Genomic DNA, 21973 nt, shown 5'->3' with positions numbered 1-21973 from the left:
CTTCCGAAGCCGACAAGGCCGCGCCGGTTGGAGCTCCACCACTGGCGTTCTCATCGAGAGATCCCAGGCTCCCGTTGTTAAGTTCAGCGCCGCCGCCCGCGGCTGGCCGCTCCACAGACCCGCAGCTCCGCAATGTTTTTTTTCTTTTTCTCGGCGGTCTTCAGCTCACCGGAGCTCCGGCGCGGTGACCCAGGCAAGGCATCGCCCGCTCCGTTCCGCGATAGCGCTTCAGCGCTGTGCCGCCGCCGAAGTCGAGGTGCTAGGCGGTCCCTCAGGAAAACGCCGCTCCAGGCCCGTTGGTAGGCCGCGAGGACGGGTCGACGGTGCAGCCCGGAGAAAAGCTGCCTCTCCGACCAGAAGGGACCCTAGAAAGTAGTTTCCCCCTCCCCCCCCTCCCCCCACATAAAAAAGTCTAGACCACCTAAAAACAAAACATTAAAACTCACTAAAAATAAAAAAAATAGTGGAAAAGACGGACAGCTGCTGGCTAGGCAGCCACTACACAGGACGGCGCCCCCTACCTATTTAGACAAGTATATGAATAGGAAGGTTCAGAGGGATATGGGCCAAACGGGGGAAAATGTGACTAGTTTAGATAGGATATCATGGGACAGTACAGACAAGTTGAAACGAAGAGCCTGTTTCAGTGCTGTAGGACTCCAAATAAACATCATCCACGTATTGCATCAAGCCACCACAGGAGACCTTTTGGAGCCCATTTTGTTATGTGATTAAGCATCTCTGCACATTGAAGATGACAAATTTTGGAGGTGAAGATTAATCTGAGGAGTGCTCCCCAGCATTTTTCAGCCAATATCAAAATTGATATATGTTATTATTAGTTTCATTTGCCAACTAGATCTGATTGTGTAAATTGTTGTGCCTTTACCTACACTTTACACATATTGCACTTTAAAAGTAATCCAATGGTTGCAAAGTGCATTGGGATAGCCCGAGGGCACATTAGAGCATGACATGAATCTTTATTTCTACACTTAACACTATTATTAGAATATTCATCTCTTAAAATATGTACTAGAGACCAGCTTGAAATTCTCACTGCTTCAGGTTACTGGTGATGCCCAATCCAAATATGTTAAAATGTATTCAATTTTAAATGAAGTAGAATTCTCATATGTTGAAAGTATGAAGGATATATAATGCCATTTCAACAAAAAAAAGTAATATTAATGAAACATGCAACTTGAAAAAGGAAAATGCACTATTTTCTGAAGTAGCTCAATTCAAGTCCCTTTCTGACATCAGCAAATGTTCTAAGTATTAAAGCAGTTGCTTGAGGCATCTATGATCTAGATTTACTTGTATATTTAAAAAGCAATTTTGAAAAGGTTTAAAATTCCACTGGGTCTATAATTTTTTAACTGTAAAACGCTACCATTGAAAATAGCAGAAAACTAAAAAAAAAAAATCTGTTGTAATATACATATCAAATTCTTTGGAAAATTAACGTGCTTAAGTGCTCTTGTCATGTGATACAGCTTGTCATGTGATACAGTGAAAAGCTTTTGTTGCGTGCTATCCAGTCAGCGGAAAGACAGTGCATGATTAGTATGAAATCTAGACCCCAAAAGACTGGAATTTCAGAACTAAAGCTGCCAAATATCCACAGAAAAATTAAAAACCAGAAAGAGATTTAAAGGAATCCGAGGGATTATTTCAGCAACTGATGGTGGTGGCTATCTGGAACAAGTTTCCAGAGAAGGTGATAGAAGCAATAGAATTACGATATTTAAAAGACATTTGGACAACTGCTTAAGAAAGACATGGAGGGATACAGCTCCATTGCAGGCCACGGCACACGGCGTTGGGGGTTCAGTATTGATGTGGATAGAGAACTGGCTGGTAAACAGGAAGCAAAGAGTAGGAGTAAACGGGTCCTTTTCACAATGGCAGGCAGTGACTAGTGGGGTACCGCAAAGCTCAGTGCTGGGACCCCAGCTATTTACAATATATATTAATGATCTGGATGAGGGAATTGAAGGCAATATCTCCAAGTTTGCGGATGACACTAAGTTGTGGGGCAGTGTTAGCTGTGAGGAGGATGCTAGGGGACTGCAAGGTGACTTGGATAGGCTGGGTGAGTGGGCAAATGTTTGGCAGATGCAGTGTAATGTGGATAAATGTGAGGTTATCCATTTTGGTGGCAAAAACGGGAAAGCAGACCATTATCTAAATGGTGGCCGATTGGGAAAGGGGGAGATGCAGCGAGACCTGGGTGTCATGGTACACCAGTCATTGAAGGTAGGCATGCAGGTGCAGCAGGCAGTAAAGAAAGCGAATGGTATGTTGGCTTTCATAGCAAAAGGATTTGAGTATGGTGCAAGAACTGGACATGCAGCACCCATGGAGAGAAGGGAAAAAATGAGTTCATGTTGTAGGTTAATGATTGTTCATCAGCAATATTACTGATGTGGTATTACTCCCTAAGGATGCTGCTTGGCCCACTGAGATCTTCCATCATTTTCTTTTCATTCTACTCCACAGAAATCTAGGCTTGTATGCATCCCAGTTTTGATGGAGCATGCTTTCTTTAATCAATCTCCACATTCAAGGCAGTTTATAAAATATTCAAAGATCGTATTTGAGGAGTACCACTTTCCTATCTTGACGAAGATTTATGCATTAACTAGCGATATTACAAAACCTACCTTCAGCGGCGCTGCAGATCTGCCACTGGCTGTGTGTGCGACTACGGCACCTTTGGGGGGCGGGCTTAAAATGCAGGTTTGTATCGCTTGTCGGAGAGGGATTTCCTCGGGCTGCTAGTCGATGAAGAAGAATCGATCGGACTTACGTTCCCGTTTAAAAACAAAAATCGCTGGACAATTTAATAGTTGGGTTAAAGTAAAAAGCGACTTTGAACGCTCTCAACGCCTTCAACGTGACGGATCGTAATATCAGGACAAAACAAAGGGTAAGTCGTGTATTTCACATATAATCTTGCTTCTTGGGGTGGCTTTAGTCTAATTTTACAATGCGAAAATGTTATTTAGTCCCCAAACGATTAGGCCAGGTCTTTGCCTGCCGATATCAGGTTAAAATTCACGACAACGTTCCAATCGATCGCATTACAGAAACACCACCTCGCAAGACATTTGGACAATCATGTCATAAATCGTCTATATTTTGTGTAATTGTCTATCCAGTCAATATTTGTTCACTAAATATTCACAACAGTTTTAGTCACATGTATTGTGCAAAAAAATAATAATTTTGATTATATGTAGAGTGGATGTTTCTAGATTAATTTATGGGAATTAAACATTAAATTCCTTCCATTTGACATATATGTTCAAGACAGTGAGATTTAAAAATCATGTTATATTGTGAATTCTTGTGTGAATGGGATTAGTTTGTTATTTGGATACTTAGGCTATTTAAAACATTTAGCCTTTTCTTAAGAAATGGATAGATGTTTAGATCTAGTAATTGAATTTAGATGAATTTAATTGATTAGATGAATTTAATTGATTTGATGAAACTGATGAATATGAATTTTTTGTTGGGTATTTTTGCTATTTCGTTTAACTTTATCATTTCTACCTTTTTTTCTAAAACTGCAAATAATAACTTGTTTCTGTTAATGCTGTTCAGTGTTTTTTTTTCCTTTACATTTTAAACGGGTGTCTCCGAAGAAAAAATGCACAATTGTCAATCCAAATGCCCAGCAAAAGAGTGATTTAGACAGCATTCGCAGAGATTATCCAAATTTGTACTACTCCAAATGTGATGATCTACAGGACATTCTTAATGGGAAAGTAGTGGGCAGAAAGGCATGTCATGCGTGGTTTGAAGAGCAAAAACTTGTAGTTTACAACGCCTAAATTGAAAAGTTGAGGAAAAACAAGGTGTACAGATTTGCTTATTGGTTACAATCTGAGGAGTATGATGATGCTACTGATTATGATATGCCAATGTACCAGCTAGAAACTGATCTTCTCCATAATGACTTGGTCTATTGCTAGAAATTGTAATGTATTTACCTATCTGTTGCAAACATACAGCATATAACACTATAATATTAATAAAGTTCTGAACTTGAGAATATCACATTTTTGAATTTTCAAGGCAGTCTGGATATTTATTACCATTTCCGTCCGTCAATTTTGTAATTAGCTACAATTAGGTAACTAACTAATTATATGCTTTAATTTCAGGTCATCCAAGTAAGATGTTTCATATTTGTTTCAGAATGCTTCAATCTATAATAACTGAAAATTTCATTCAGTTCTCTTAATTTTTAAGAAAGTTATGGGCTTTTGACTGTCCTCGATCACAACTTTTGTGCGATGTCAATGGAAAAGCAAGAGGGAACAAGATGCTAATTTCTGAGTATGAAAATGGCCATAACTTGTTTAATACTGAAGATATGAAAGTGAATTAGGTATCAAATTAAACTTCTTTTTATGCTTTATCTGATGGGATAAATTGCAGACTTGATTTTTAAAATTTCAAAATTTTGTAACATTGATACATTAACCAGTCACCATCTAGTGCATTATCAATATTACATTGCTATTCAACTGGTCTGCACCAGTTATGATTATTATCTGATTTTAGTTCACCCCTGGGTTATTTTGCAAATTTCAAGCACTGAAATGAGGTAGTATAGGAACACAGTTTGCAAAACTGCTATTAGTCATTTCCCTGTCCTTTTTAAATGTGTACATAGTAAATCTCAATAGTGTTTAATCTATAATTATATGAGGTATTCCTTATTATAAACCACAAACAGCTCCCTGTGGCAGTGGTTATAGTTTCCATGTTTACCAAAATCTTAGTTCAGGATGTTCAACTGTCATAAATCATCCAAAGGTACAAACTTAAATTTAAAAATATGTCAAGTACTTTCTCAATTAAATGTATTATAACCTGATTTTTATTCATCCAAATGCTTAGCCCCTTCATCAATTACTTTTTTAAAAGGTGAGGTAAATTTACAGCATGAACTTCCAAAAATATATAATGAGTAACCAATTTAAAAAAAAGTTAATTTCTGGCAGCAGGTGAAATTGGTCACAATGGATATACTCCACATTTATAATCAGATCAGGCATGCTAGATTAGAGTCACCTGAGGCACACTCAGCAATAATACAACACTGCTTGATATTCTCCTTACTACTGCTCATGTTAAGTTAAAGTTTAGGGAGTGAGAACTAAAAATGTGGTCAACAGTGCTGATTCACTGTAAAAATAAACTTATTACAGATGACAAAACAGTTGGAGAAAAAACTCTAAAAGGAGGGAACTGTATGATTTTGATATGTTATTTCAATAAAAACAACGCACTGGGTAAAACAGTAAAAGGTCTCTGGTTGAGGCTGAGTGAGTTTCATTGGTCGGTCATTCACAAGTGGAGCATTAGGAAGTGTGAAATCATGAGGAAATTTGAATTATTGAACCAAATCAAGATCATTAAATTTTATAAATAGGCAAAACAAAACCATCTCAGTGAAATCAACCAGACCAAAAGGTATTCCCTATGTGGACTTTATGCGTGGAATTTAATGTTCAACAATATCCATGGCTTCTACACACTAGTTGGAATAATGTTGAATATCTCTACATGCAGAGGCAGAATTAATTTGCCATGTTTGCTATTTTCATATCTCAATTATTTTATTAATTAAACTTATCCATCAAGTTTATTGTTCAGTTGCTCTCCTCAAAGTTGTGGAACAGCTCGTGATCCATTTTGTTTTACTGATAATCAATTCTAATAGTAATTTTATACTTTCAGATTCCTAGTTGCATTTTCACAATTTATTTCAAAATTAAAATTGATACCACTTTATTTTACACCCATCATCCCATCAATCATCAATATAGGAGGTGATTTACTTACATATTCACCATATGTAGAATCTTGTACTGGAGGTGGTGGAGGCCTATAACTCGGTGCTCCCCTTGCTCTTGGCGCTGGAGCTCCTCGTCCTCTAGTTCCAGGACCTCGACCAGGAGGTGCTCCTCTGGGAACTGGCCCTGCTCGTGGGACTGCTGATGCGGGTGGAGGAACTCCACCACGGCCTCTGATGCAGGGCAAAAGGGAAATGTCATAAAGCACCTGTTTGCATGTCAGAAAAAATAATTTAAAGCTTCTAAAATAAACGTTGGCGTTTTGTAGATTAGTGAGCTTTTACAATCTAATATTAAGAAAACACACCACAGACATTCTCCTTATTTTCTTCACTTGCCAACAAAAACATCCAGTAAAATTCAAGACTTTTTGTACATTACATTTATAACTTTATCTTCTCTGCAAGTAAGTATGCAGGTACAGCTGGCAGTGAAAAAGCAAATGGCATGTTGGCCTTCATCGTGTGAAGATTTGAGTTTAGGAGCAAGGAGGTCCTACTGCATTTGTACATGGCCCTGGTGAGTCCGCACCTGGAGTATTGGTTGTAATTTTGGTCTCCTGATTTGAGGATGGATATTACTGCTATTGAGGGAGTACAGTGTAGATTCACCAGGTTATTTCCTGGGATGGTGGGACTGACATATGATGAAAGAATGGGTTGATGGGGCATGTATTCACTGGCATTTTGAGGGATGAGAGGGTATCTTATAGAAACATATAACAGTCTTAGAGGATTGGACAGGCTAGATGCAGGAAGAATGTTCACAATGTTGGGGGAGTCCATAACCAAGGGTCACAGTATAAGAATAAGGGGTAGGCCATTTAGAACTGAGATGAGGAAAAACCTCTTCACCCAGAGAGTTGTGAATCTGTGGAATTATCTGCCACAGAAAGCAGTGGAGGCCAATTCACTGGATGTTTCCAAGATTAGATTTAGAGTTAGATTTAGCTCTTAGGGCCAAGAAAATCAAGGGATATGGGGAAAAAGCCAACCAGAACAGGGTACTGATTTTGGATGATCAGCCATGTTCATATTGAATGGCGGTTCTGGCTCAAAGGGCCAAATGGCCTACTCCTGCACCTATTTTCTATGTTTCTATGTCATGACTTTTCTGTAACTCCATCAGGACATGCTAAACTCTCTCTTTCCTCAAACATTATTGGCTCAACCACCCTTTATGTACCTTTCCCCATCAATGTTGTCATTGACTAATTGAAAAGAGGTGTTTGCCTTACTTCAGAGCAATATCTCTAGCACTAGTATTTTATAAGCTACAATTACTTATAGATTGATTTTATAATACTGACCATTTATACCTTCATAGCACTTCAGCCGTGCTATTTTTTAATCAGTTATTGATTCCAACACCACAGCTCTTCAGCCCACTCCATTTATGCCAACCATCATGCACATTTAAACTAATCCCATTTACCTGCATTAATTCTATATCCCTCCATGCCTTGCTCAGTTAAGTCCCTTTCCAGATACTTCTCAGATGTTGTTACTACTCCCACCTCTACCCCTTCTTCTGGCAGCTCATTCCATACAACTACCACTTTGCCATGAAATATTTCCTCTTCAGTTCCACCATAAACATTCCCCTTCACACCTTAAACATGTGCCTTCATTTTAGAAACCCATACCTCATAATTTTATATACTTCTGTTACTTAAAAGTTCAGCCTCCTTCATATCAGGGAAAACAGAGCTAGCCTGTCCAATTTATTCTGTTAACTCGATCCAGGTAACATCCTTGTGAATCTTTTCTGCATTCTCCCAAATTTAACCATACCATTCCTATAGTGCCGTGACCAGAATTGGACAAAATATCTCTGTATCTAAAAGTGATCTATAACTTCTAAATTAATTCAAAATGTTAAGATTCTGATCTTTTGGTTCTTTAATTCTGAATCCTTAATCTGGGATTGCCAAATATGCACAAATTCTTCATTTTTCTTGCTTTCTAGGTAGTTAAACTAATGCGCATTTACGTTTTCATCGTTGAGGTCGTCTACTCTTTAAATATATACAAGCATTGGACCAGTAAAATGACAAATATTTTACCTGAGATAATATATTTCAAAATTTAATATTGGCAAAGTGTGTCATCAAAACTTATTCTGAAATCAAGTAGTAATTTAGCCTGCAAAAAACTGTACCACTAGTTTTCACACATATAATCTCACCTGGTTAGAGTTGGTGCAATTGCTCCACGGCCCCTTACTGGTTTTCCCCGGACTGCTGGAGTTTCTGGACTTTCTGGTGTACCATTCAGGTATGATAATTCCTGCAGTTGTTGTTGTCTAATTTCATCATTGTAATCCTAAAAATATATATGCAAACATTATGAACATTATTATTTTGGAGGGGATAAATAATCCAAGTTGGTAATAAGCTCCTTTACTGCTTTCAGTCGCAACATCGATCAGCAAGACCCCTTATTTCCACCTTCATGATGCCACAAGCTCACCTCTTCTGCTGCATAAGTGCTTGTTAGTGCCTTTGTTAACTTTAGGCAAGACTATTCCACACTAGGTCTGCACCCCTTGTTCTATTGTCCATACACTCAAGGACATCCAAAAGTCTAAACATTTCCTAATTTGCACCAAGGCCTGTTCATCCTCATGAATATTAAGGATATCGCGAGAAAAAGTAACCGATTGATAAAAGCACACTGACTGGTTACATCATAGCTTGATTAAGTAGCTGAGATGCTCAAGGAGAGGAGGCTGCAGACAGTGGTGCGCACTGTCCGATCCATCATGGGTATTAATCTCTCCACCAATGAAGGAATCTACAGGAAGCACTGCTTCAAGAAGGCAGTTAACATCATCAAAGTCCCACACAATTCTCCCAAAGGTGTCATCTCATTGCTTCCATCACGAGAAAGGTGCAGGAGCCTAATAACTGTTACCTCCAGATTGAAGATCAGTTTCCAATCAACCATCAGGCTCGTGAACCACACTGCACAACCATAACCACATCGCTAACTCAGCAACAAGCTACTTGGAACTTTGTATATTGTTTTACAAACTTTGGCTTGCACTATTACAATATGGTACCTGGTAATAACTGATAATTTATTGTATTAACATTTATTGTATATTTATTTGTTGTGTTACTGTGGTATAAAGCTGTAGCGAGAAATAATTTTATTTTTCTGCACCTGTTGCATATGACAAATAAACATCCTTGACTATTGGATGCAAATGTTGCTCAGAATAAAAAATGTCTGTATCGAACATGATGTCATCTATGACTATCATCATATCATATAATCATGTCATATATCATATATATAATTACTAAAAGTCTGATCTTGACAACTTCCTGTTGTTCTGTATATTATTTTAGAAAAAATGCTGCCACTTATGGCTGTGATTTTTGGCCATCTTACTCAGAGTCCCCCTCCGCTGCGCAGGACAAGAGGATTTTTCCCATCAATGAAAAATAAGAGTTATTAGTGTTTTAAAAATGCTGAGATTCTCTCTCCTGGAGCCCCTTCCGGAGGGACTATAAAACCCGGAAGTGTTGAGTGCCTCAGTCAGTCTCTGCAAGGTGGGGGCGTGACAGGGTCACGTCTCTCAGTCTGAGCGGTGAATAACTCTGAACATATATCTACTAAATTGTGAGTGGTTTTACTGACCTGTCAGTGCCGTTAATTTGTTTTGAAAATATAGTTTGGAAATGCTAAAGCTGTGTTGCCTTTGCATTTCCAAGCTGTGTTGCCTAATTAAAGTTGCCTTGCCTAATTAAAGTTGCCTTGCTTAATTAAAGTTGCCTTCTATATAATTAAAAGTCTAATCTTGATCACTTCCTGCTTGCGTTTATATTGATTTTAGAAAAAAACGCTACCACGTAAGGCTGTGATTTTTGTCCATCTTTTTTCCCATCGATGAAAAATAAATGAGTTATTAGTGTTTAAAAAATGTTGAGATTCTCTCTCCTATCAATCACACCATGAAGGACACGCCCCTTCAGGTGGGAGGGGGAGGGACTATAAAACCCAGAAGTGTGGGCATGGTTCAGTCTCTGCAAGATGGAGGAGGGAGAATCACAACTAGTTGTCTTTAGTGGCCTTGCACCCTGCTTGAAATGGTATGAAACTGCACTTGAATTTGGTGGAATGGAATTTCAAGGAATAGCCGTGAATTAACTGCCCACCAGCCATGAGTGAGTGAGCTGCCAGCACAACAGGCTTGAGTGACTGAGCCCCCAGCCCAAGAATCCATTCGGCCCACAATGTCCATACTAGCCTTCTGGAAACCAGTCCCTTCAACCCACAACACCCATACTAACGCTCCAGAAAGCCGCCACCCCCCACTGGCCACCAATATTGGAATTGGTGGAGAGGTGGAATATTGCGTTGGGGGACTAGCCCTCCCGTGTGATGCTGGGACACAATTGGTCCCACTTAGTACTTACTAAAAGTCTGATCTTGTATGTGTATATGTGGTTGTCTTTACATCTTCGCAAAAAAGCTACGCGGTAACGATTACATCTTTACATATTCTGATTGACATTTTCCCCCTCGAGGCAGAGACCAACTTCACTGAACTTTTTATGCTTTATTTCTCGACATTCTCGACATTACTGATGAAAAGTCTAAAAAAGTCAAAAGACTTAAATAAAAATGACCAGCTTCAACTGATGACGTCACAATGGCTCGGTTAGCAGTGATCAGCTTCACTGAAGATTTCATCCTATATTTGACGTTTTCACTATTAAGCTTTTTAAAATGCCAACTATAACAAGATATTTACATATTCTGATTCACAGTTTTCCCCTCTAGGCAGAGACCACCTTAACTGAACATGTTATGCTTTATTTCTTGACTTATTACTGGTTAAAGTTTAAAAAAATCAAAAGACTTTGAATTAAAAATGACCAGCTTCAACTAATGATGTCACAATGGCTCGGGTAGCAGTGACCAGCTTCACTGAAGATTTCTTCCTATATTTCACGTTATTCGCGATTAAAGCTTTAAAAATGCCAATTTTCACAAGATTTTTACTGTTAAGATCATTTCTGCCAGCTTCCAACACATTTCAAACATTCTGAACTTTACACCTCACAGGAGGGGAAGGGCGAATTGCTATTGCAACACCCAGGGCAAGTGCAATTGGATTTTTTTAAAGCCCACTGCTGAGGGAGGTAGGAGAGTGCTGGAATCTTACATTCGGGAACGGCTTGAGTTAGAGGACCAGGGCCCCCGTGGGGGCTACTCGTAGGGAACCGGTGCGTTGGGGGAGCAGACCCAATGGGTCTCCACTTGGGTCTAGTATATCTGTCTGTCTGTCTGTCTGTCTATCTATCTATCTATTTCTATATATATATATATATATATACACACTAAAACTCTGATCTTGTACGTGTCTATTTATGTGTGTATATGTGTGTGTCTTTACATCTTCGCAAAAAAACAACACGTTTTTACATATTCCGTTGACATTTTTCCCGTTGAGGCCGGAAGCACCTTATCTGAACATTTCATGCTTTATTTCTCGACTTATTACTGAAAATGTTAAAAAAATATCCAAAGACTTCGAAATAAAAACATCGAGCTTTCGCTGATGACGTCACAATGGGACTGCTCGGTGCCATCTCACACTAAGAATCTTCCACGCGCTTCGAGTGACGTGTACCCCCCCCCCCCCCCCCCCCCCCCCCCCTTCCACCGGGTTATTTAAAAGATGCCAAACTCGCGGTCCTCAGGTCGACGCACGCGGGTCGACACACGCCTGCCCAACGCCTCTCTCTTGGGGCCTCGGGTCGACGATAGTCCGCAGCCTAGCTAGGGTCCAGCGCCTGTTTGGGAGGCTGCTGCTCTACGACCTGGGTAGCTGCTGCCTCTACCCGCTCCCTCTCTACCCCTCCCATCCCTCTCTACCATCTCCCCCTCCCCCTACCCCCCTCTGCCCCCTCCCTTCTAGCGATTGGTGAGTATGGGTGAGTGGTGGAGTATTGCGTTCGGGAACCAGCCCTCCCGTGACGCTAAGTGCCCCCCCAACCCTCAATCTCTACCCCCCTCCCCTCTACCTCCCTTTTCCTCTCCCTCTCTACACCCCCCTCCCCTCTAGCAGCGCCTGAGCAGTTGGGGGCTATTCGTGAGTGGATAGGGTGGGGGATGGGGTAAAAGAAGCAAGTTAATAATATTAATATAATATGAAGTGGGGGTTAGTGTGTGTGTGTGTGTGTGTGTGTGTGTGTGTGTGTGTGTGTGTGTGTGTGTGTGTGTGTGTGTGTGTGTGTGTGTGTGTGTGTGTGTGTGGGGGGGGGTGGTGTGTGTGCGTGATGCCGCAGGCCCTCCCCCCCCCACCCCACCCCCTCCCGCCACACATCCGCGAGTTGAGGGGACGGGACCCACTTGCTCTAGTCTAGTCTGACTAGTCTGTTATATACTAAAACCCTGATCCTCTGATCTCATGTGTGCGTTTACGTGTGTGACTTTACATCTTTGCGAAAAAGCTACTCGGCAACGATAACATTTTTACATACTCCGGTTGACATTTTTCCCGTGGAGGCCGGGACGACCTTATCTGAACATTTCATGCTTTTATTTCACGACATTACAGGTTAAAGTTGAAAATTGTCAAAAGACCTTGAATTTAAACGACTGGCTTTCGCTGATGACATCACAATGAGTCTGCTCGGTGCCGTCTCACACACATAATCTTCCATGTGCTCCCTCTCTGCCCCTTCCCTCTCTAAGGAGTGGTGAGTATTGGGACCTATGGGTGAGTGGTAGAGTATTGCGTTCGGGAATTAGCCCTCTCCGGTGACACTGCTCCACCCCCCCACGCCTCAAACTCTACCCCCTCCCTCACCCTCTCTACCCCCTCCCTCTTTACATCCCTCACCATCTCCCTTTCTACCCCCCACCCTCCCTGTCTAGCCTCGCCTGCGCAGTTGGGGGCTATGCGTGAGTGGATAGGATGGGGGTTGGGTTAAAAGGAGCAAATGAATATATCGGTGTGGGGGGGCGGTAGTGTGTGTGTGTGTGACGCTGCAAGTCGACTCCCCTCCGCAACCGTGCGTTGAGGAGACGGGACCCACCATAAAACTCTTGACTTGTGTGTGTGTGTGTGTGTGTGTGTGTGTGTGTGTGTGTGTGTGTGTGTGTGTGTGTGTGTGTGTGTGTGTGTGTGGTGTGTGTGTGTGTGTGTATTTACTTGTTTGTGTGTTGTCAAATCTTGTCGAAAAAACGACGCACTAATGGTAAAATGTTTACATATTCAGGTAGAGATTTACCGAGAAATCTCCGTAGGTCCGAAATCGCCTTATCTGAAAATGTTGTGCTTTATTTCTTAATAAAGACGGCACCCGGGAAAGGCTGGGTTCGTGAAAAAGTCTCCAAATAAAGCTACGGAAAGGCCTAATGAAACACCATGGCCTAAGAATCCATCAGGCGAGAATGAAATGCTCGGAGGAGAAAGAGGTGCAGCGCACAGGCCTTGAACCTGGTGAGATGCAGGAGGAGCCAGGCCAGGACTCACCCCACAGAGCCCAGTCCCTCCACGCACTGGAATCTCCCAACCCCTGCAGAGTAGTTATTAAGATAGCTGATCCATGGGCTGTTGCTGCTGGGACGCGTCGGGGCCTGATCAACCCCGGCTGGGTCGCCTGGGTGAGTATGTCTGATGTTGTGAGACCCGAAACACCCGATGACCCCAGATCACATCACTGAGGATGCGTCCCAGCGCATCTCGAAGATGGATATTTTTCACACTTGAGTTATTAATGAAAATGTTCACAATTCCGATCAAACTTTGAAATGAAAAAGTCTGTTTTTCGCTGATGACGTCACGATGGATCTGCTTGCCTGCCATCTGTTCGCGCTGCATCAGCTCGCGCTGTGAGTGACGTCACAACCCCACCCCTCCCTCCTCCACCCATTATATTCAAAAGTCGGCCCGTCGACTGAAGACCAAAGATCAAAGCACAAAACTGCGCTGCGAGTGAAGAACGAGCAAGTCGGGCCCTGTATTAGTGCTCTTGGGCTCTTGGGTCCGTCTCTGGTCGGGTCCTTCTCCCTCCTCCTCTCCCCCCTGTATCTCCTCCTCCTCCTCCTCCCCCCCCCCCCCCCTCCCCCCCCCCCCCCCCCCCCCCCTATCCCCCTCCCCGTCTCCTCCCCCCCTCTCCCCTGTATCTCCCTCCTCTCCCCCCCCCCCTCCTCCTCCCCCCCCCCCCCCCCTCTCTGTCTCAGTCCGTCTCCCTCTGTCTCTGCCCACTCTCTCTCTGCCCTCTTTCTCTACCCCCCCCCCCCCCTCTCTCTAGACGTGCCTGCAAGCTGGGGGCTATGCGTCAGTGGATAGGGCGGTTTTGGGTTGAGGGGAGCAAATTAATAATATTAATATAATATCAAGTGAGGGAGAAATGCGTGTGTGTGTGTGTGGGGGGGATGGATCGTGTGTGCGTGACGCTATAGGCCCCCCCCCCCCCCCCCCCCCCACACAACCCAAGGGTCTCCACTTTGTCGATATATAACTCTAAAATTCTCATCTTGTACGTGTGTGTCTTTACATCTTCGCAAAAACACTATGCGGTAACGATAACATTTTACCATTTTCTGATTCACATTTTTCCACTCTAAATTTACCTTCACTGCACATTTTATGCTTTATTTCTCGACTCATTACTATAAAAGTTTGAAAACATCAAAAGACTGAAATTAAAACGACCAGCTTTCACTGATGATGTCACAATGGCTCGGCTCGGAGCCATCTCACACAGAATCTTCCATGCACTTCGAGTCCTCCCCTCCCCCCCCCCCCCCCGGACCCTCCCCTCCCCCCAGGGTTATACACTCCCCCCAGACGGGTTATTTCACACCCCCCCCCCACAAAAAGCCCCCGATTGGGGTTATTCACACTCCCCCCCCCCACCCTGGGTTATTCACACGACCAGTGCCCCCCCCCCCCCCCCGCCCCCCCCCGGGTTATTCACACTCCCATTACCCTCGGGTTAGTCACATTACTACTCTCCCCCACCGGGTTATTCACAAAAGGCAGCCAACAAACCCCCCTCCCTCAACACCTGAGGATGTCACCCCCTCTCTACCCTCTCCCCCGGGATATTCACACTAGCCCCCCCCCCCCCCCCCACCCCCACTATAACCCCCCCCTCTCTGCCCAACAACCCCCCCCCTCCCTCTCTGAGGAGTGGTGAATATTGGGACATATGGGTGAGTAATGGCGTATTGTGTTCGGGGAGCAGCTCTCCTCTGTGACACAGCTCGTCCTACCCTACCCCTCACCCTCTTCCTCTCTACCCCTTTTCCCTCCCTCTCTATCCCCCCTCCCTCTCTAGCAGTACCAGTGCAGTTGGGGGCTATGCGTCAGTGGATAGGGTGGGGGATTGGGAAAAAGAGCGAATGAATAATATTAATATAATATCAAGGCAGGAGTTTGTGTGTGTGTGTGTGTGTGTGTGTGTGTGTGTGTGTGTGTGTGTGTGTGTGTGTGTGTGTGTGTGTGTGTGTGTGTGTGTGTGTGTGTGTGTGTGTGTGTGTGGTTGTTAGTTTGTGTGTGTGATACCGCAGGCACCCCGCCCCTCCGCAACCGCGCGTGGTGGCGACGGGACCCAACGGGTCTCCCTTGGTCTAGTATATACAAAAACTCATCCCTTTGTTCTCAGCGTTCTAAATTTCTCTGTGTATGCAGGGTTGTGTTGGCTTTCTTTTAATCGGCTTAATTTATATCTTCTTCCAAAATACTTGGCCACAGCCTTCCCATTTTCACACATGTACTCCCCTTTTTTCCCTCGACGGGATAAACATTTTCCTGTCGCATTCCAATCTATATTTCTGAAGTTTTTTTAAGTTTTAGTCATTTAGTCGCTTTTTAGTGTGACTCTTGCACCCCATTGATGATGTCACAATGCCATCTCATGGAAATCCAATCACAGTGGATCTCATTTACATATGACATCACAATGGGCAGGGGTGGGAGATTGCAACCTTCATGTGATTAATTGAATGCAATCAACCTGCACAATCAAATAGAACAAGTTGTCCTACACCTCCCTCTCTACCCCCCTCCCTATCTACGCCCTCCCTCTCTATCCCCCTCCCTCCCAACCGCCAGTCTTTACCCCCCTCCTCTCTTCTCTACCCCCTCCCCCTTCCTCTCTAGCCCTCCCTCTATGCCCCCCTCCCTCTCTACCTCCTCCTCCCTCTCAACCACCACTCCCTCTTTACCCCTCCCTCTCTAGGATGTGGTGAGTATTGGGACCTATGGGTGAGTAGTGGAGTATTGCGTTCAGGAACCAGCCCTCCCCTGCGACGTTGCACGCCCACCCACCTCTCAATCTCTATCCTCCTCCCTCTCCACCCCCCTCACCCTCCCTCTTCCTCTCTACCCCCTCACCCTCTCCCTCTCTATCCCCTCCCACCGCGCCTGCGCGGTTGGGGGCTATGCATGAGTGGATAGGGCGGGGGATGGGGGGGGAAAAAGAGCATATGAATAATATTCATATAATATCAAGAGGGGGGTTAATGTGTGTGTGGGGGGGGGGGGGGGGGGGGGTTGTTAGTGTGTGTGTGAGTGACTCCGCAGTCTACTCCCTCCGCAACCATTCGTTGAGGGGACGGGACTCAACGGGTCCCACTTGGTCTAGTATATACTAAAACTCTTCCCTTTGTTCTCAACATTCTAAATTCCGTGTGTATGCAGGGTTGTGTTGGCTTTCTTTTAATCTCCTTAATTGTATTTTCTTCCAAAACGCTTGGCCACATGCTACTCACATTTTTTCCCTCGACCGGATAAACATCTTCCCGACGCATTCCAAACTATATTACCGAAGTTTTTAAAGTTTTAATCGTTTATTTTTAAAAAATTACTGCTTTTTAGTGTGAGACCCTTGCAGTACTTTTCATTGATGATGTCACAGTGGCATCTCACAGACGTCCAATTACAATGGATCTCATTTACATATGACATCACAATGGGGCAGGGGTTAGAGATTGCAACCTTCACGTGCTTCCACAAATGCAATCAACCTGGCGTCCAACCAAATAAGATCAAATAGAACAAGTTGTCCTCCCCTCCCTCTCTACCCCCTCCTCCTCTACCCCCTCCCTCTCTATCCCGTTTCACACACAGAATATTCCACGAGCTTCGAGTGACGTCAGAGGGAAGGCCTCATTTAAATTGACGTTTCGCTTTTTTCGACCCGGGCTTCTACCCGTGACACCCAGGCTGCGGTTTTACACGGGCATCTAGGAGGCATCGAAACCGCGGCGGTGAGGCCTCGCGAAGATAGGGCCGCGACAGCAGTGAGGCATCGCAAAAGCGGCGGTGGGGTCCAGGACTGTGAGTTGGCCTGGCGGAAGTTGAGCTGGGGTTGCCACTTCTTCTCCGCGCCAGCTGCGCGCCTGGGGCTGCTGGTGCAGTCGTTCCGGGCCTGTCAGTTGGCCCGGCGGGGGTCGAGCTGTGGTTGCCGCTTCGTGCCGCTAGCGGTGGGCCTACGGCCGCTGGTATCGGCAGTCTGGGCCCGGCGAGAGTTGAGCTGGAGTTATCGCTTCTTCTCCATGCTGGCTGTGGCCCCAGTTCAAAAACGCAGCCAACTGGGTCGCCCCCCCCCCCCACCCCCCCCCCCCGGGTAATTCACACCCCTCCCCCCCCCCCCCAGGTTAATCACACCCCCCCCCCCCCCCCCCCCCCCCCCCCCCCCCCCCCCCCTGGGTTATTCACACTTCCCCCCAGGATATTCATGCTCCCCCCCCCCGGGTTATTCACACTCACACCCCCCTCCCCTCCCCGGTTATTCACACCCCCCCCAACAGCCTCAAAAAGGCAGCCAACATCATCAAATGCCCACAACATCCTGGCCACACACTCATTTCACCATTGCCATCGGGAAGAAGGTACAGGAACGTGAAAACTGTAACGTCCTGGTTTAGGAACAGCTTCTTCCCTACAGCCAACCAAGCAAGAATTTCATTGTCCTATCTGGGACATATGACAATGAAACAATCTTGACCCCAGCGCCCCCCCCCCCCCTTTCCGCAACCCCCATCCCCCCTCCCTCCCTATCGTAGTGATTGCCTCCACCATCATCCTGCCAACATGTGCCAATCACCCACTACTCTCAAGTGTAAAAGAAAACTTGCCCTGCACATCTCCTTTAAACTTTGCCCTTCCCACCTTAATGCTACACCCTCTCTTTGACAATTCCACCCTGAGACAAAAAGGTTTATCTGCCCTATGCATTCTATCACTTCTATCAGGTTTCTCCTCAACCTCCGACATTCCACAGAAATAAATCCAAGGATATCCAACCCTTCGTTATAATGAATACTCTCCAATCCAGGCAGCATCCTGATAAACTTATTTTGCACCCTCTCCTTAGGCTTCACATCCTTCCTGTAATGGGTTCACCAGTACTGTACACAACACTCCAAATGCAGCCTCATCTGTGTTTTATAAAGCTGCAACAGTTTGTAAGACACGACCTGTCGCAACCAAAGTTATGAGCTATAATTAGCCCATTCTTTCTTACATGTAATAAACCCTATCCCAACAAATCATCTTCATAGCTTCCCTACCACTGATGTGAGGTTCATAACATACAATTTCCTGAATTATCTTCACTTCAACATGGAGGGGACCGGGGGACCACAATTTCTTGGCAGCCGTGCGCACACTCACACACACACGAGGCTTCAGCCGTGGGCCCCGTGGACAGTAATTAGTGACGGGTGCCGGCAGTCCTCCAATCACCGCGCTCTATCCTCAGTCCCACCCCCCCTACTTCAGCCTCTGACCGACACTTTCCTCCTCCAATCATCGCGCTGAATTATCATGGTCCCACCCCCATTGCCTGCTGACCGACGTCTCTCTCGTCCAATCGGCACCCTCGATCATCAGTCCCACCTCCACTGTCTCGACGGAAAGCAGAGATTTCACCGAGTTTTATAATCCGATTACAAAAATGGGGGGGATCGTCCCCCCACCTCTCAAAACGGGGGGGGGGGGGGGAGACGTGTCCCCCCCCCCCCCCCCCCCCCCCCCCCCCCCCCCGGATTTCCGCCCCTGCTTCAGGGGTATCTACTTTTTCCCTGGTTATCATCTTCTTAATTTTTTTTTTTTGTAGATGGTATACAATGCAACTGTAACGTGCCAGTGATGGAGGTAGCACATGTAGGATGGGATGACAATCAAATGAGTAAGCTGCTTTGTCCTGGCTCAGAGCAATTCTTCAGTTCTACAAACAGGATGATGCCTGATCCAATAGATTTTCTTATGCAATGCTCTCCAGAGTTTCTTGATAACATGCAGGAAACCAAATTGAATCATCCATGTGGCACTTCTAGGTGAAGATGTTTGCAAATGCTTCAGTCTCATTGTTGACATCTACATTAGACAGCAGCATGATCAGATCCTGCACACAATAGACATTGTTCACTCATTGTTAAATAGAAGTATCCCCCAGTACATAACCACCCCATCAATCAGCATTATTTTGAAAACTGTATCCTTCAAAAAATAGACTATCTTTATAACTTCACAACTGCAACACTGAAACATACTTGAGCAAATTGCTCTGGATTTAATTTTATCAATATATCCCAGTGAGGAGATATATAAAGCTGCAAAAGTCACTGAAGTAGATATTATGAACAAAGAAGAATTGAATCTTATTCCCAAGCACTTTAGTTCAAATAGTTGGCAATTTTAGTATCCAGTTCAACTCAAATCAGAACATTTAAGTCTCTCAATGCCACCAAGACAGGTTATATACACCTTACATATGTCACAAGTGCATTAGTTATTTAAACATCGTAATAAGGTTAAATATATCAGAGTTGACTTTTAATAAAGTTTTAATTATAGAGGCTCCAGGACTGCATGAAGAACTATGAGGAAGAAATAGATGTGGTGGTATGTCAAAAGCAGGAGGAATGCTTTCTTTAATCGTTTTTCCCTGCAGGAAACTAAACCAATCATTTAAACAAGAATTAAGGCAAGAACCTATTGAAAACAAACTTAAAAACGACTTGTGTAATTAGCTAAAAACGAATTGCCTTTATTTCACCTACTGCCCTCCCCCACCTTCTCTCCTAGTTAGACTAAATTATTTTCTCTCTTTCTGAAGAGTCTCTGGGACACTATTGCTGAAAACAATGCTTCCCTCAATGAGCTGAATGGATTCCATGCTTGCTTTAAACAATAGGTCAATGGAATGATGTTATCCACCCCAAGAACTTTGGCTGAACCTGTGCCCATGGTCACCATCTCAGATGTCAGATCAACATTCCTGAGAGGGAACCCAGAGAAAGCAATTGGCCCAGATGGATTCACTGGACGCTTTCACAGAAGCTGCACGGACCAGCTGGCAGGAATATTAAAAGGACATTCTTAACCTCTCCCCTTCTCCATTTTGAGGTTTGACCTGCTTTAAAAAGGCATCTATCATTCTTGCGGCAAAAGAAAGCAAGTTAGCTTGCCTTAATGATTACTGTCCCAATATCTGACACCCATCATCATGAAATGCTTTGAGAGGCATTCACAATACACATTAACTCCAGTCTCCCAGACAGCTGCGGCAATTCACCTACCTTCGCAACAGGTCCATGACAGAACCCATCTACCTAGCCCTACTCTCACCTCTGGAACATCTGGATTACAAGGACATATATTAAGAATAAGGGGTAGGCCATTTAGAACTGAGATGAGGAAAAACTATTTCACCCAGAGAGTTGTGAATTTGTGAAATTTCTCCCTCAGAAGGCATCCAATTCACTGGATGCATTAGTTTGATAGACCTCTTAAGGCTAGCGGAATGAAGGGATATGGGCAGAAATCAGGAACGGGGTACTGACTGTGGATGATCAGCCATGATCACATTGAATGGCGGTGCTAGCTCGAAGGGCCGAATGGCCTACTCCTACACCTATTGTCTATGCCAGAATCCTATTAATTGACCATAGCTCCAACTTCAACACTATAATTCCAGCTACATTATCTCCATACACCTGGACATAGGAGTCAGCACCCCTCTCTGCCACTGGGCCCTCAACTGTGTGACTCACAGAGCACAATTAATGAGGATCGGCAACAAAATATCCTGCACGAGAATTCTCAACACCAGTGCCGCAAAGATACGTTCTCAGTATATTCTCTATACACTCACGACTGTGCGATCAAATTCTGTTCTAACTGCGTCTACAAGTTTCCAGATGACAACAGTGGTGTGCCAGATCTCGAATAATAACGAGATAGTAACATGGTGTCAAGACAACAATCTCTCCCTCAATGTCAGCGAGTCGAAGGAGACAGTTAGTGACATCAGGAAACAAGGTGAGGGTGTATAGAGCCCAGTTAACATCAATGGAGCCAAGGTGGAGATGGTCAAGTTCCAAAGGGTAAATAGCACCAACGCTATTACAGGACCAACCACAACGAAACTACAGTCATGAAACCATACCATTCAGAAGACCAAGGAAGTTCAGCATTTCTCCAAAGATACTTACCAACTTCTACAGATGCACCATGGAAAACATTATATCACAACTTTGTTTGGCCACTAAGACCGCCAGAAATTGCAGAAAGTTGTGGATATATCGTAGACTATCTCACAAATAATTTCCCTCACCAACAAATCAAATCCATCTACACTTCATATTGCCTCTGGACAGTATTTGTTTTCTATAACTGTAATGCTACAATGATGTAACACTATATTTGGCACTGATATTTTTCTCTTTATACTACCTGTTATAATTATGTATGACTTGATGTTACTCATGCATTGTATGATTTGACTGGATAGCACCAAACAAAGTTTTTCACTACATCTCAGTCAGTACACATGAATATAATAAACCAATACCTGAAAAATATATATTTTTTCCATAGATGCTGAGCTATTTCAGATTAAAAACTGAGAGCATGTTAACTTGAATATTCACCCACCCATTGATCTCAGGACAGTGCAGCCCAAGAACAGGCCCTTCACTTCACAATGTCTGTGCTGAACATGCAAAGTTAAACTAATCTCCTCTGTCCATTTGTGATCCATATTGCTCCAATCCCAGCATATCTAAGTGAAATCTAAAGCTTCTTAAACGCCACAATCATATCTGCTTCCT

The 21973-nt window shown here is 44.0% G+C and overlaps 1 protein-coding gene across 9 annotated transcripts in view; it reads right to left on the bottom strand.

Moving 5' to 3' along the window:
- LOC129696203 (KH domain-containing, RNA-binding, signal transduction-associated protein 3-like) overlaps nucleotides 1-21973 on the bottom strand; it is a 177098-nt gene that overhangs the window by 80984 nt on the left and 74141 nt on the right. For all 9 annotated transcript variants that reach the window (XM_055633854.1, XM_055633858.1, XM_055633860.1 and 6 more), the window contains 2 exons: nucleotides 8067-8203; nucleotides 5869-6052 (listed from right to left, as the gene is read on the bottom strand). In XM_055633854.1, coding sequence (XP_055489829.1) covers nucleotides 5869-6052; nucleotides 8067-8203 — 321 coding nt within the window. The remainder of the gene's footprint in view (nucleotides 1-5868; nucleotides 6053-8066; nucleotides 8204-21973) is intronic.

Source organism: Leucoraja erinacea, chromosome 4, assembly GCF_028641065.1.
Source record: "Leucoraja erinacea ecotype New England chromosome 4, Leri_hhj_1, whole genome shotgun sequence".
In the NCBI taxonomy this organism is placed as follows: domain Eukaryota; kingdom Metazoa; phylum Chordata; class Chondrichthyes; order Rajiformes; family Rajidae; genus Leucoraja; species Leucoraja erinaceus.
The sequence above is the reverse complement of the archived record's forward strand: the minus strand, read 5'-3'. Positions and strand labels throughout refer to the sequence as shown.